At 37.2% G+C, this 15,821-nt stretch overlaps 1 protein-coding gene across 14 annotated transcripts in view; it reads right to left on the bottom strand.

Moving 5' to 3' along the window:
• Window positions 1–15,821, bottom strand: part of LOC138758400 (transcription factor RFX3-like) — a 342,380-nt gene that overhangs the window by 28,344 nt on the left and 298,215 nt on the right. For 12 of the 14 annotated variants that reach the window (XM_069927263.1, XM_069927325.1, XM_069927330.1 and 9 more), the window contains 3 exons: window positions 14,235–14,384; window positions 9,724–9,932; window positions 661–814 (listed from right to left, as the gene is read on the bottom strand). In XM_069927263.1, coding sequence (XP_069783364.1) covers window positions 661–814; window positions 9,724–9,932; window positions 14,235–14,384 — 513 coding nt within the window. Of the gene's footprint in view, window positions 1–660; window positions 815–3,170; window positions 5,992–9,723; window positions 9,933–14,234; window positions 14,385–15,821 lie in introns of those variants that run through there. The other 2 variants (XM_069927351.1, XM_069927358.1) reach the window with 2 other exon arrangements.

Genomic DNA, 15,821 nt, shown 5'->3' with positions numbered 1-15,821 from the left:
CTTCCTATAATGAGGTGACTATAAATGATCACAATACTCCAAGCGTAGTCTCACCACAGATTTGTAGAGTTGCAAGATGACCTCTTGAATCTTAAACTCAATCCCCCTAATAATGAAGCCCAACATCCCATTGGCCTTCTTAATGATCCTATCAACCTGCGTGGCAACCTTGAGGGATGTATGGATTTGGACAAGATGTTTCTGTTCATCCACACTCCTAAGTAACCGACCATTAACCATGTACTCAGCTTTCTGATTTATCCTTCCAAAATGCATCACCTCACACTTATCTGGATTGAACTCTGTCTGCGACTTTTCCTCCCAACTCTGCATCTTGTCAGCAACAAGAGGCCAAATGTCCAACTTCTTATGTTCTTATACATGCTCGAATAGTAAGGGATATGAGAAAGGAAATGAAAAGAAATCGAACAAAAAGGGTAGAAAATAGAAAAGATTTCCGGGTATGGCAGAGAAAATGCACAAGTAACCCACAGTTTTTTTCTCAAGTTTCCTCACCTTGAGTTATTATGATACCAAATAGCAAATGTTCAAATGAGTTTACCGAAGCATTATTTATAAGAAGTATTCATTGCAAAGTCGACCATATTTGTAGAATGGCTTAGATACTTAAGAGTATTTCTTGGTCCTTCAAATTCTTACCTCTCCCATCACAGCGATAGGTGTTTCCCCAGTAGCTTGAGCCACCCTTTGCTCCACTAGATAAAACATGTACTCGTCATAAAGCAAGCGTATCAGATGGAACGAACCAAAACTTGCTGCACTCCTAAGGGTCAGGTCTCGAATAACCATGGAACTGTTGGAACATTTGAAGCAAGATGTTACAGGACTTCACATTTACAAAGTGCTTATTATCTAATATCTTCTTGAGATTTGCATCAGTAGCAAGTATATCACATGTCTGAAACTTTCAAATAAAGTCTATCAATCCCAAACTTGGTAACTATGAGGTGTTACACAAAATTCAGTATTTCTGAGATTAGAGAGAGGAAAGATCGAGATTTCTGCTGCTGATCAAAATCTAATGTCCTCCTCTGCGAATCACAGTAAAATCCCTATTATCTGGCATTCAATCAACTCGAAACTCAACCAGTAAAAAAAAATTCGAGGGAATTAATAAATAAAGATTTTTTTTTAAAATAAGTAGAGTTTTAAATGATCTCCGCAGCAACACACAACCCCTTGGAAGCAAACATTCAGCCAGCGGAGCACCTGATCGTGCCCTGCCCACAGCAGCTGTTTGAATAAATTTCAATAAAATTGTGTTTGAATAAAATGGCGGCACCCAGGATGAAGAGCCAGTCGATACTACTCATCCCTATCCCTGCTTGCTAAGAGTCTTTATCTTTATTAGTATATTATTAAGTACATTAAAGGCAACCTCTATCGTCAAAGGACCCCCCCTCCCCCTACCCAGGCCATACCCTCCTCACTCTGCTACCAGTGGCTTCTTTCCCCACTGCCATCAGGCTCCAGAATAATCAATGAACCAAAGACACTGCTTTACTTTTTGTGCACTATCATTTTTAATATTTATTGTGGTAAGATGGTTATAATATGAATGTTTACACTATGATGCTGCTACAAAACACCAAATTTTGTGACTTGTTCATGTCAATAAGTACTAATTCTGAGTATATTAGTAAGGCTTTATCTGTAAACTTGGGGGAGGGGGGGGGTTAATTATGATGGCAGCAAGGTTAGCATAGAGGCTAGGACAATGCTGTTACAGCACTTGTGAATGGGGTTTGAATTTAAAGGAAGGTGTGCTGAGAGCCTGACTGGGTCACTTGCGTGGAAGTGAGTGGGTTTGCTCTGAGGGCCTGACCGGGATGCCATGATGAACAGCATCGATGATGCTCTCCACTGGGGCAACTCTCCCAAATTGTATCCCTATCTCTGCCAAGTAAGAGTCTATGTCTTTATTAGTATTAGGTGTATTAGTAAGACTTTATTTGTGAACTTGGAGGATGCAGGGGGTTAATTATGACAGCAGCATGGTTAGCATAGTGGCTAGCACAACACTGTTATAGCACCAGCGACCGGGGATTAAATTTAAATTTTGTAAGTTATGGGAATTTCTTGATTAAAGTGAACTTTACATAATTACAGACTAAAATGCTATTTTTTTCCAAAATACTTTACATTTTGCACTCTTTTGTCTTTTAAATAGTGTATTCTTAATGCAGGAGTATTAGTTAGACATTGTAAGAGTGAGTCTCAGGCAACTGGAAAATTTGCTTTTCCGGCATCTGTGATCCTCATATGTGCTGAATAACAGGGATTTTATTGTGTACATACTTTCTGGAAGCGAGAATGAGACAGTTTGATAATCCCGTGTGATTGAAGGCAATGCTAATACTCACCATTCACATTAATAAATAATGCAGCTGCAGGGAAAGAATCAAATAGCTGTTGGAATTTATCCACTCATCCAAATCATATCAAAAGGGGGGGCAGTGGGGGGAGACATTTTAGTTTGTGTGCCTTGCTCCTGTGAAAACAGTTCTATGCACCTGAAATTAATCTCAGGAGTTTGAATTACAATATAATTTCCTCCAATCTATCTTAATATTTTTTATTACACCAGGAACTAGTTTTTAGATGAAGTAAATATGTTTTTCAACTTAAAATTTTCCCTTCACATTCTTGTGCCTTATTATGCAGTTACTTAAATAGAACACTTCAATTTGATCGTCTGAAGTGCAAATATCTGGATTCATCATAAATAATAAATTGTAAGCATTCATTTTGATATTTCCCAATTGCATCACTAAGTTTTTTAATCATTTAATGTTTCTGCTGCATTTTCTTTGGCAACAAAACAAAATAAATAAATAAATAAACAGATTTTTTTTAAATATAGATATAGATATATATATATATATATATATATAATATCCATCTATCTTGAATATACTTCAATATTCCCACAGGATGTATTTGATATGCTTTTTTAAAGAACAATTTTAAACAAATAACTAATTGGAAACAAATTAAACATGGCAATAAAGAACACCACCATGATTGCTTTCTGAGGTAGGATGGTGTGTCTAGGGAGAACTCCTGAACCTGAGGTAATTATTGAATGGGAGCAGAGAAAAGTTTAATGTCCTTCAGTAATGGCAGAACATGAATTTTCATAGACATCATGAATTTCAGATTTCAAATTTATTGTCAGAGTACATACATGACATCACATACAACCCTGAGATTTCTTCTTTCCTGCGAGTGTGGTAGTGCAAAAACTATACACAGTGTAAACATGTAGATAAACAAAGAACTGTAAATAGATAATGAATATAAACAAACTGACTGCAATACAGAGAAAATTAATAGAAAAATCAATGAAGTGCACATGTAAGAGTCCTTAAATGAGTCTCTAATTGAGTTTGTTGTTGAATAGTTTGATGGTGGAGGGGTAGCTGCTGTTCCTAAACCTGGTGGTACAAGTTTTGTGGCCTCTATAGCTCTTTCCTGATGGCAGCAGCGAGAACAGAGCATATGCTGGGTGGTGAGGGTCTTTGATTGGTGCTGGTCTCCAATGGCAGCATTCCCTGTTGATGTACTCAATAGTGGGGATAGATTTGCCTGTGATGTCCTGGGCTGTGCTTATAACCTTTTGGAGGGCTTTACGCTCAGGGGTATTGATGTTCCCATACTACACTGTGATGTAGCCAGTCAGCACACTTTTCCCCATACCTCTGTAGAAGGTTTCTGGTGTCATACCAAACATCCGCAAACTCCTGAGGAAGTAGAGGCACTGACGTGCTTTTTTTCACAATGGCGTTAGATATGTAACCTTCTGCACCTTCCCCATTCAGATGCCTGCCTATAAATCTCTCAAAAGGTTCAGAGCTGTTAGTGATCCTTATCAAGATGGCTCTGGCGAAGCATGGTGAAATCCTGTGTGCTCCATGCAGATCCTCTCTTCTTACAATGTACAACTGTTCTATTCTGCTCTCCCTACATGACCATCATTTTTCTTTTAAATCTTCTTTATACAATTGTATGAAATACAACATAGAACAGATGTTCTCAGAATGGACCCTTTGGTCCATGATGTTGTGTCGACCTAATAAACCTACTCCACAGCGAATCAACTCCTTTCTCAGGAAGGACAGAGCTTCAGTTCACAACACGTCAACAGCAGATGCGATATCGCTGGCCCTCCACTGTGCATGAGATCACCTAGGCCACAGGACAGATATGTCAGGCTGATGTTCATTGACTAGAGTTGGCATTCAAAAGCATCATATCAGAATATCTCATGACCAATCTGAAGGACCTGGTACTCTGTCCATCCCTCAGCACCAGGATCCTCATCTTCTTCAATGGCAGACCAAATCAATGCTGATTGGCCACATCAACACCTCCTCACCGACCATTTAATCTCCTACTCTATTCTTTCTATACCTTTAACTGTGCAACCAAATTCAGTTCCAACTCAATCTACAGGTTTACTGACAACACAACTGTTGTCGGCTGAATACCTGACAATGTAAGTATGTAAGTCAGAATACAGGATGGAGATCGAGAACTCGTTGGGAGGTGCCAGAAAACCACTATCACCAAGACAAAGCTTATTGGTAATTTTAGGAAGGAGAGGCCGAGGGGCCATGCACCTTTCTGTAATGATGGGAAGGTTGTGAAGAGAGTCAAAACTTTCAAGTTCCTGAGAATTCATATTTCATAAAACTTTCATTAAAATTTTTACTTTCTGATTTGGCATGTCATCAGACGCTCTATCAAATATCTACAGATGCACTGTGGAAAGTATACTGGCTGGCTTCATTCTGGTTTGGCAATTCAAATGCCCAGGAACACAGAAAGCTACAGAAGGTAGCAAACATAGATCCATTAAAGTCTCTCACTTCCCATCCATTGTAGACATCTATGTGAAGCACTGTCTCAAGAAGGCAGCCAACATCATAAAGGACCCCAATCACCCTGATTAGACCCCCTTCCCTACAATACCTTCAGGCAGAAGGCACAGAAGCGTGAAAACCAGCACCTCTAGGTTCAAGAACAATTTTTTCCAACAGCTATCAGACTCTTAAACCTTCCCTTGTTACACTATTTACTGACTGCTCCTATGGCACAAAAGGAGCATCTGCACTGTTACGTCATTTTTTTGCATTAGCTTACTTTGAATATTTATCATCTATCTTTTGTATTAATTGATTTATCTATTTTTAATTAAGATTTTCTTATTTTTGTTCAAAAAGAACCTGTTTGACTGCAGCAGGAATTCCATGCATATGTGCATTGTACATTGTGTATGACAATAAACATTATCATTATTTTCAATCTAACCCTTTCTTCCATCACAGCTCATAACCCTGTTTCTCTTTCATCATTTCGATAACACTCTTTTAAATGTCCTGATTATACCAACCTGCAGCACTACCCTTAGCAATGCACTCCAGCCATCCATCACTCTCAGTGTCAAAATCCTTCCATTGATGTCTCCCCTAAATTTTCCTCCTGTCAGCTTAAAAGGATGTGGACCATCAACGCCTTGGGAGAAAGGTGCTGGCTACCCACTCTATCTCTGACTCTCATACTCTTATGCACCTCTATTAATGTTAGAAATAACCTGTTAGCCAGTTTGCAAAATAATTTTTTTTCACTGTACAATGTATTTTGTAATAAATAAACTTAAAACTTAAGAATTTTTATGGAATGACAAAAAGGAAAAGTCTACAAGGGAAAATACAGACACCTTACAGATATATGTAAAAATATATAAAGGGAAATTATTTTGCATCTGTCTTAACAGAAAAGACATGCAAAACCTAAATACAATCTCCTGGAGAAGCTCAATGCATTGACGTAGAGGTTAGCGCAATGCCAATACAGCGCCAGCGATCGGGACCGGACCGGGGTTTGAATCCCACGCAGTCTGTAAGGAATTTGTGTGTTCTCCCCATGTCTGTGTGGGTTTTCTCCAGGGGCTGCAGTTTCCTCCCACTGTTCAAATGTACCAGGGTGTAGGTTTTAAAAAAAAATTATTTAAGATTTTCAAAATACATAAAAACTATACAAAAAAAATCAAAATAATCTAAAACATAAACCCATCCCCACCCCCACCCTCAGCATGCCCCGCAAGGGGAGCCAAAAAAAACCCCACCAAATACAGAAATAAACTATATAGTATCTTAAGCTATTTCTAAACCCATACATTTCAAATAAGGTGATCACATTTGAACAAAAAAAGTATAATTATCATACAAATTATATGTTATTTTTTTCCATGTAAATACAGGGTCTCAATTCATTGTGCCAACAAACTATATTTACTTCCACATTATCTTTCCAAGTAATTGCAATACATTTCTGCGCTACCGTCAGTGCTATACAAACAAAAGCTATCTGAAACTTATCTAACCCCAAACCAGTCAATGAGACAACATAACCCAATAAAAAAAATTCTGGATCTAATGGTAAATAATTTTTCAAAACATACTTTAATTTTTTCCCAAAATGGTTTGACCTTATCACAAAGCCAAACTGAATCTAAAAATGTTCCAATATGCTGTCCACATCTAAAATATAAATCCAAAGTACTAAATCCATATTTTTTCAATTTCTCAGGGGTCAAATACAATAATTATAATTTTTTTACATCAGTTGTATTGACCATACTATATCTTACATTAAGTAATTTAGTCACCCCATCTTGGAACATAGTTTCCCAGTCTTCCTGAGGTATATCATAAGATAAATCCCCTTCCCATTTATTTCTAGATTTATTTAAATTTGGTTTATCCATACTTTCCTGCAAGAAAGCATACATATCAGAAATAAAACCCTTTTTTAATGAATGCAAGATCAAAAATACAAATTTTGTTAATTTAGGTATTTTCATTTCTCTTCCAAAGTTATCCCTTACCAATGCTCTAACTTGATAATACATGAATAATGAGTTCGCTGATATTCCAAATTTTTCTCTAAGTTGGTTAAAGGAAAGAAATAGTTCTTTTTTCAAAACAATCCTCTATCACCTTTATACCTTCAAGCTCCCATTCCTTTAAATACCTATTGTTCAATGAAAAAGGAATACGTCTATTTTGATATAATGGAGTTTGAATTGATATCTTACCTTTCATACCTATAATAGAATTCCTTTTAGCCCAAATCCCTAATAAATGTTTTAAAACCGGCACATTATATCCCTGTAGAAAACCAGAATTTCACTTAAATATAAACTGATGAACCTGAAATTCAGAGATACTAGCTAATTTCACTTTGGCCCAAATGGGGGGGGGGTTGGGTAACATCCGATATCCTATTAATAAATTTTAATTGTTTGGCTTCATAATAATTTTGAAAATGAGGCAATTGTAGTCCTCCTAAATCATACTTCCACGTCAATTTTTGCAGTGCTATTCTCGCTAACTTCCCCTTCCATAAAAATTTCCGTACTGCCGTATTCGAATCTTGGAAAAATACTTTTGGAAGTAAACAAGGATTCGACTGAAAAAGATATCGAATACAAGGAAAAATATTCCTCTTAATACAATTTACCCGACCTATTAATGACAACGGTAAATATTCCCATTTAATCAATTCCGCCTTAATCTTTCTCATTAATGGTACATAATTTAATTCATAAAGCGATTGGTATTTTGCATTAACCATTACTCCTAAATATTTAATTTTATCAGACCATCAAAATTTAGTAATCTGTCTACACTCACTATAATCCCTATCTGATATTGGCAGTATTTCACTTTTATTCCAATTTACTTTATACCTGGGTATATCATATTGCTCCAAACATTCTTGCAAAAATTTTAAAGATTGGTCTGGATATGTCAAACATATCAATACATCATCAGCAAACAAATTAATCTTATATTTGTCATCTGCAATCTTTATCCCTTTAATATTTTCATTTTGTCTTAGTGCTTGAGCTAACAGTTCTATGACCAACGCAAACAGGGCTGGTGACAATGGACAACCTTGATGTGTTGATTGCGTTAACTTAAATTATGAAGAAATTTGGCCATTTGTCACACCCTAGCAACTGGATTTTTATATAATGCCTTAACCCAACCAGTAAAGAACGGTCCAAATTAAAATTTTTCTAACACTTTTCCATTTAACTCGATCAAATGCTTTTTCCGCATCAAGCGTGACCACTATTGGTAGGTTGGGTTGCTGACTCGATGCATTGATCAACATAATCGTTTCTAAGAATAATATCAGAAGCATACCTATTCTTAATAAAACCCGTCTGATCAACATGTGCTAACTGAGGCAAATATTTAGCAAGTCTATTTGCCAATATTTTGGCTATTATTTTATAATCTACATTCAATAATGAAATTGGTCGATATGAGGCCACATTCAACGGTTTCCTCTCACGTTTCAAAAATGTACCAGGGTGTAGGTTAATGGGGTGTAAATTGGGCAGCACAGACTTGTGGGCTGACATGGCCTGTTGCCGTGCTGTATGACTAAATTTAAATTTAAAAGAAGAATGGTCATCACTTCAGGCTGAAAACCTTCATCAACACATGGGATGTGGAGAAGAAAAGCTAGTATAAAGAGGACAGAGTGGAGAGTCGGAGTGGTAGGAGAGGGGCCCATGTGGTGAATCAGGGACAGAAGCATACCAGACATAGGCAGTAGATTGGCAGATGCCAGACAAAGGGAGAGAGGCAAGAAAAACAAAGAGGTCATGTTTGACGAAACTACTGAAGTTCATGGCAGATATAACCAGTAGAATAGATAAAGTGGGAATCAATGGATGCAGGGCATTTGATTTTGAGAATGGCTTTCACAGGAAGTTGGTCAATATGTGTAGAGGAAATGAAATTGGTTGTACAACATCAACTCTTCTACAGTAATGATTATTAGAAAGTAAAATACATGGTTAACAAAAGCAACATATTTAATGCACGATGAGAGACTGAGTTGCTTTGATGATCAAAGTTATTTGGCTGTGTTTGAACACTAATCGCAGAAGTTAGTATGTAGATCCAGCAGGCAATTAGGAAGGCAAATTATTACAAATAGAGAGTTTGATTACAGGATTAAAGAAGTCTCAGTGCACTATCCTAGGGCTTGGTGATGTATAGTTTTGCTCTCCTTACCTATGAAATTATATACTTCCTATAGAAAAAAGGTGTGAAGGTTCTCTAGAATGGTTCCAGAGATGGCAGGTTTGTTGAAGAAAGACATATGTGGAGTTTAGAAGAATGAGAGGGGATCTCTCCCAAATTTCTAATATTGTAAATTGTCGGGACAAGTTAGATACAGGAAGAATGTCCCTCCCAACCAAGCACTTTTGAACCAGGAGCACAGCTTGAGAATAAAGGGGAGGCTGTTTAGTATTGAGATAAGGAAAACAATTCTTCACTCAGAGGGTGGTGAATCTTTGGAATTTTCTACTCCAGAGGTGTGTGGAGGCCCATTCAAAACTTAATCAATTTATTTCTTGATATTAAGAAAGTAAAGGTATATGATAATATGGTGCAATCCTGATGAATGATGGAGCAGTCTCAAACAGCCTGATAGCCTAAACTTGCTCGTTTATTTGTGTTCTTAATCTGCAGGAAGCATGGAGAATATATTTCATGTTCCCTTCCTGAAAGCATGCTTGACTTTTGCAATCCACCCATCTCAGTTTGTGGGTCAACTCTCTAGTTTATTTAATTTCAGATCTCTCATAAAAATATTAATAAAGAAACCTACCTGTAAAAGGACCACTTAAGCAGGAATTGACGAGCGGCTTTGGGAAAATTAGGCCTCCCTTCATAAGGCTTCAATACTTGTGTCACCACATTGTCAAGCCAGGCAGCCCACTGCTCAAGGGTGCTCTGCTGTTGGAGAGTCATCTTGAAGTCATGTTCCAGTCTTTGTACTGCATTGTCATCACATTGACACACCCAGGAAGCCTGCTCCTGTTAATACATGAGAAAAGTGCATTTGTATGTTATTAATAAACTCGATGCAGTGAACAGTGATGAGGGGCTTTTTTGGATACCTGGATACCTTTGTGGGATAAACTCAGCAATTCAAACTTGAAAATTTGTCGTCAACAGAGGTTGGTTTCAATAGTTGTAAGGGGTGATTCATTGAGATTTGAGATATATGCAGCATGTGACACTGAGGCTACTGTCCACCTCCTGATTATTTTGAGGTGAGGGTAGAGATCCATTTTCTTGAATCTCTCTTATCCTTGTGGTGCTTCATAGTAGTGTTAGATAAATAATTCCAAACTTGGGAGGAGGAGGACGAAGAGGTATCCAAGTTAAAGATTAACTTGCAAAAATCGACATGAGAACTTGGAAGCTGATGGTGTTTGAGTGATGTTGGTGATCTTGTTCTTCTTAGTAGTAGAAATGGTGCATACTTGAAATTGATTCTTCATAACTTTGGATACTTCATCCAGTGGGTTGGTAATATGAGAGATTCAGCGTCAGACGAAAGAAATTGCTTTGTCCTGGTTAAAAAGTCAAATAATGTTTTCTCTATTAAAATAAACAAGTTATTTCTCATGTAAGCTTTGGATATGGAGGACCTGAAGTGAGCAGTCAAAATTGAGCCTTTCTCCAGTACTAGTGCCCTAGCTTTGAAACCCATTTTGTCAAAACAAATGTTTGCGTCATGCATTCAACATTTTTATATGATTGACTTTTTGCCAATTTGCATAACTCAGGTTAGATTCCCAATATTATCTTTATTATTGTGCACTTTAATTTACTTGCTGTTTCTTTATACTCCTTCAACAAAACTTCCTTTACCCTATAACATCATTGGCATCATTTCCCTTATCACGCCAAGCTCCTCTGTGGCCCCTGAAGCTTTTCCTTGATTAATAAGGAACAGTCAAAAATGTGATGGAATAATCAGCTGTTGTCTTTATTAGCTCGAATAATACCCAAGAAGCTCAATACCATCCAGAATAACTAAATCATACTCCATTTACTATGTTAAATAAACATTCATTTCTCTGCCATTGTACAAAATGAACTGCAATTATTCACTTGAGCTACTTTGGCAGTACGTACCTTCACGTTCAAACTTAAACAGCAGGAAGGATAAAAGCAGTGCATGCATGGGAATGAAGGCACTGCAAGATACCCTTCAAATCAAACACGATATGTATTTAGAAATAGAGTAAAGCCCTCATTACACAGCACCCTTGGGGATCACGAGTGCCAGAAATGTGAATTTTCAAGTTGACTGAGGCTCACTCTTAAAATGCTTAATTAATACACCTGCATTAAGAATATACCATTTAAAAGACAAAAGGCAGTGCAAAATGTAAAGTTATTTGAAAATAAAATCAGTATTGTAGTCTTTAATTATGTAAGGTTTACTTTAATCAAGTAATTCCAGTAACTTCGAAAATTTTTAAGTTTAAATTCAAACCCCAGTCGCTGGCACTGTCATCATAATTAATCCCACCTCCCCCAATTTTGCAGATAAAACTACTAATATACCGGATACTAATAAAAATAAAGACTCTTACCAGGCAGGGATAGGGATAGAGTCTGGGAGAGCCGCACCAGCGGCAAGTGGCATCGACTGGCTCTTCATCCTGGTTTCCCAGTCAGGCCCTTGGCACAACCCAATTCACTCCACACAAGTGTCCTGGTCAGGCCCTCAGTGCATCCCGACTCACCTCCACACAAGTGTCCTGTTCAGGCTCTCGGTGCAACCCGACTCACCTCCACACAAGTCTCCTGGTCAGGCCCTCGGTGCAACCTGACTCACCTCCACACAAGTGTCCTGGTCAGGGCCTTGGTGCAACCCGACTCACCTCCACACAAGTGTCCCGGTCAGGCCCTCAGTGTAACCCGACTCACCTGCACACAAGTATCCTGGTCAGGCCCTCGGCGCACTATCCTTTAAATTCTAACCCCATTCGTGAGCGCTGTAACAGCATTCCACTAACTGTGCTGTGGTTATAATGAACTCCCCTCCCCCAAGTTTACAGATAAAGCCTTTCTAATATACTTAATAATATATTAATAAAGATTCTTACCAGTCAGGAATAGGAAGCCACTTTGGGAGAGTTGCCCCAGCAGTGAGTGGCATCAGCTGGCTCTTTATCCTGGGCATCACCATTTTATTTAAACATCACTTTATTGAAACTTTAATCAATCTGTTGCTGTGGGCGGGGTGCTCCAGTGGCTGAATGTTTGTTCCCAACATCACCAAGGGGTTTGTGTGTTGCCTCAGAGAACATTTATTTTTACAATTTAAAATTTTTATTTAAATGTTAAATTAAAACCTATTTATTTATTTATTTATTTATTTCCTCCCAAAAAAAGCCATTTGTTTGCGTTTCCAATTGACTGAGTGCTAGATAATGGGTATTTTACTGTAAATTGTTACTTCTTGTTGCTGTATTTTCACAATGACTGAAAAAATAGATCAGGAGGTGGTTTACCACTGTCTTCTTGAGCATGTTAGTCCTGGGAAGCATTAATAATTTTATTCTACTTTGAATTTTTTGCAAGTACAGCTACTGGCCTCCAGGTTCAAAAAGCTATCTAGAAACAATATGCCAAGCAGCCTCTGCAATCTGTTTCTATTGATGACCACCCCCACCACCCCCCCCCCCCCCACCACCTTACACATACTGCATTTCATTTGTGCAAACATGTTGCACAATATAAACTCTCATCAATGAGAACTATCAATTCAGCAAGATGGTTGATCAGATGGTTAAAAGTCTGGTTAAAGAGATTGGTTTTAAGTAGCATCTGATGGAAAGGGAAGGAGTTATTTAAAGAGGGAATTCAGAACAGAGGATCTTGGTTGCGGAAGTCCTTGCTGTCAATATAGAGTAATTATATCCAAGGATATCCAAGAGGTCATAATTGAAGAAGTACAGATATCTCCAAGGGCTGTAGCAGTGATTAGTGAAGACTGTAAGCCACCACAAGGAAGACAGCAAGTTTGGAATAGCAGTCACTGATCTGAGGGATTGATAATATGACTATCATCTCTACCTACATCCGTGATACCTCACATGCACTCCATCTCTTCAATATCTTCAAATTTCCTGAACTTGACTGCCTAATTTTCACTTTGGGTACCACTCTTTTTACACCCCATCCCCCATATTGGTCTCAAAGCCATTTGTTTCTTTTTCTTGACAAGAGACCTAACTAATTCCCCTCCACTACCATCCTCCTCCACCCGGCAGAACTTGTCACCCTTAATAACTTCCCCTTTGACTCATCTCACTTCCTCCAAATCAAAGGAGTAGCCATGGGTCCCAACTATGCCTGCCTTTTTGTGGAGCAATCCATGCTGCAAGCCTATACAGGCAAGGGTCTTAAACTCGTCCACCGTTACATTGACCACTACATTGGTCCTTGTAAACTTTATTCACTTTGCTGCTAACTTTAAAACTGACCTCAAATTCACTTGGTTCATCTTCAGCGACACTCTCCCTTTCTTGATCTTTCTGTTTCCATCTTGGGAGATGAGCTATATTCATGCATTTTTTACAAACTTATCAACTCCCATTGCTACATTTCTTAACATCCAGTCCCCTGCAAGGATTCTATTTCTATCTCTCAATTCCTCTGTCTCTGTCATATCTGTTCCCTAGATTAAGTCTTCTCAGCTAGATCATCTGAAGTGTTCTCCTTCTTCCAAAAACATGGCTTCCCCTCCACCACCATCAACTCAGCCCTTATTCACATTTCCTCCATTTCTCACTCATCTGCCCTAGCCCCCTCTGCCTCAGTCATGGCAAAAACAGGATTCCCCTTATCTTCATCGACCACTCGACTTGCAAAGCAAGTCATACCTTGATGAAGACTTAAGCCTGAAACTTTGGTTAAGTATCTTTATCTCTGCTATATGAAGTACAATGTTTGACCTGCCGAGGTTCTCCAGCATTGTGTTTTCACTTCAGTCACGGTATCTGCAGATCTTCGTGTTTTACTCCATGTACTTTATATAAAAAAGTTTTCATTATCACATCATGTCAATACAATTGACCGCAAAGCAAATAAAAACAGCAAATACTGTAAATCCATCTCTATGGGGGAGAAAGAAAGAGAGAATATGCTGGAAGTATGCAGGTCAGGTATGCATATGTGGAGAGAGAAACAAAGCAAACATTTCAGCCTGCTGACTTTCCATATAAAGCTGTTGACTATTTTCAGCAATTTCTGTTGTTAATTTAAACACAGTAACCTGTAGTTGATAAAATATTCTACAATCCTGGAACTTACCTGGACATTGGCAAAGTCTACACGATTGAGGTCACTCAGCATCTGGTTAATTTGAGATGTGTTTTGCAGCACAGCTCGAGCAGCTTGAGCTAAATGATTGAGGGATGTATATCTACGCAATGTCTGAGCAAAGGCACTTACTGCTCCAACCTATCAGAAATCAGGAATAAATAGGAAGAAAGGTATTAAATTATGAGAGATTGCTTGTATTTTAATATTTTTCTCTTTACATTCCTTTGTTCTATCCAATAATTTTTGTACATATATTTTATTGCCAGGTTATTAATCCTTGAAGTTGAGGACTTTTTAGTGAATCTGCTGTGGATATTTAGAAAATCCCACCTTAACTTTGAATGTTCCACATTTAGTTTTAAAAGGATCTCAGACTGTACCACAATTTTCTTTAGAGTGTTGAATGATGGTAAAATAACAATATTTAACAGTGGATTCTAGTTAAAAAGTTCAACATAGTTCTACCCTCCAATATCCATCAGTAAACGAGTTGCATCATACAATACATTACTTTATATCCATAGAAATATGTTTGGCATGGGAAATTTTAAAAAATAACTTTAATACATTTTGAACCACAATTTATTCATTTTTTTTCATGCCTTACATCCTGCAATGATGTGTTAGTGTAAAATTAGTCAATTTGAATTCGAGGTTTATCATGAATAAATCAAAATATACACATACACATTCATCATAGTTAGTATTATATATTATTGATAAAATTAATTACTTGCATGCTTTGAATAGGATAGAAAAATAAATGTTATCTAAAATACAGCAGCCTGATAATCAAGATAATATTCAGCAGAAAATATTAAATTACCCTCATTTACAATCTTCAGATGAATATAACAAAGCCCATCACAACATTTTGACAAGACTGGGGAATTGTTGATTTGTCCATTAATTCTTTACTGCAAGCTCCTCAGACAACACACCAAAAATGATATTAATAACTAAAGGATAAAGGAGGCAACATGTGCCAAGAGACAGAGGAGGTTAGGGAGGTCCTAAATGAATACTTTATTTTTTTTTAAACTTTATTTATTCGTTCAAAATACAGATAGTAAATAACATATACAACAATAAACCAAAAACATGAATGTTATATTTTATAGAAAAAAAACAAAAAAAGAAAAGAAAGAACCCCCCCTCCCCCATTTCAGCCAGCTCTCCTAAGGAGAGTCATAAAGAAAAGAAAAAAAAAATTAAGGAAAAATTAAACATACATATTAAAATCTAATCAACATAAATCAAAATGTAAATATTCTGAATATAACAACCACTTACTAATAAAAAAGCTATAGTTATCACGCGAAACATATGTAATTTTTTCCATTATTAAATAGTATGTCATCTCATTATACCATCTATTAATATCAATCATATTTGTATCTTTCCACATACTAACAATACATTTTTTCTCTACAAATAATGCTAAATATACAAAAGCAAGTTAAAATTTATCTAATCCCAAACCTTTCAGAGGTTGTAAACTGCCCAATAAAGATACCATCAGATCTAAAGGTATTTTAATCTTATACAGATTTGGATTTATCCCAACCCTTTTTA

Source organism: Narcine bancroftii, chromosome 1, assembly GCF_036971445.1.
Source record: "Narcine bancroftii isolate sNarBan1 chromosome 1, sNarBan1.hap1, whole genome shotgun sequence".
Classification (NCBI taxonomy): domain Eukaryota; kingdom Metazoa; phylum Chordata; class Chondrichthyes; order Torpediniformes; family Narcinidae; genus Narcine; species Narcine bancroftii.
The sequence above is the reverse complement of the archived record's forward strand: the minus strand, read 5'-3'. Positions and strand labels throughout refer to the sequence as shown.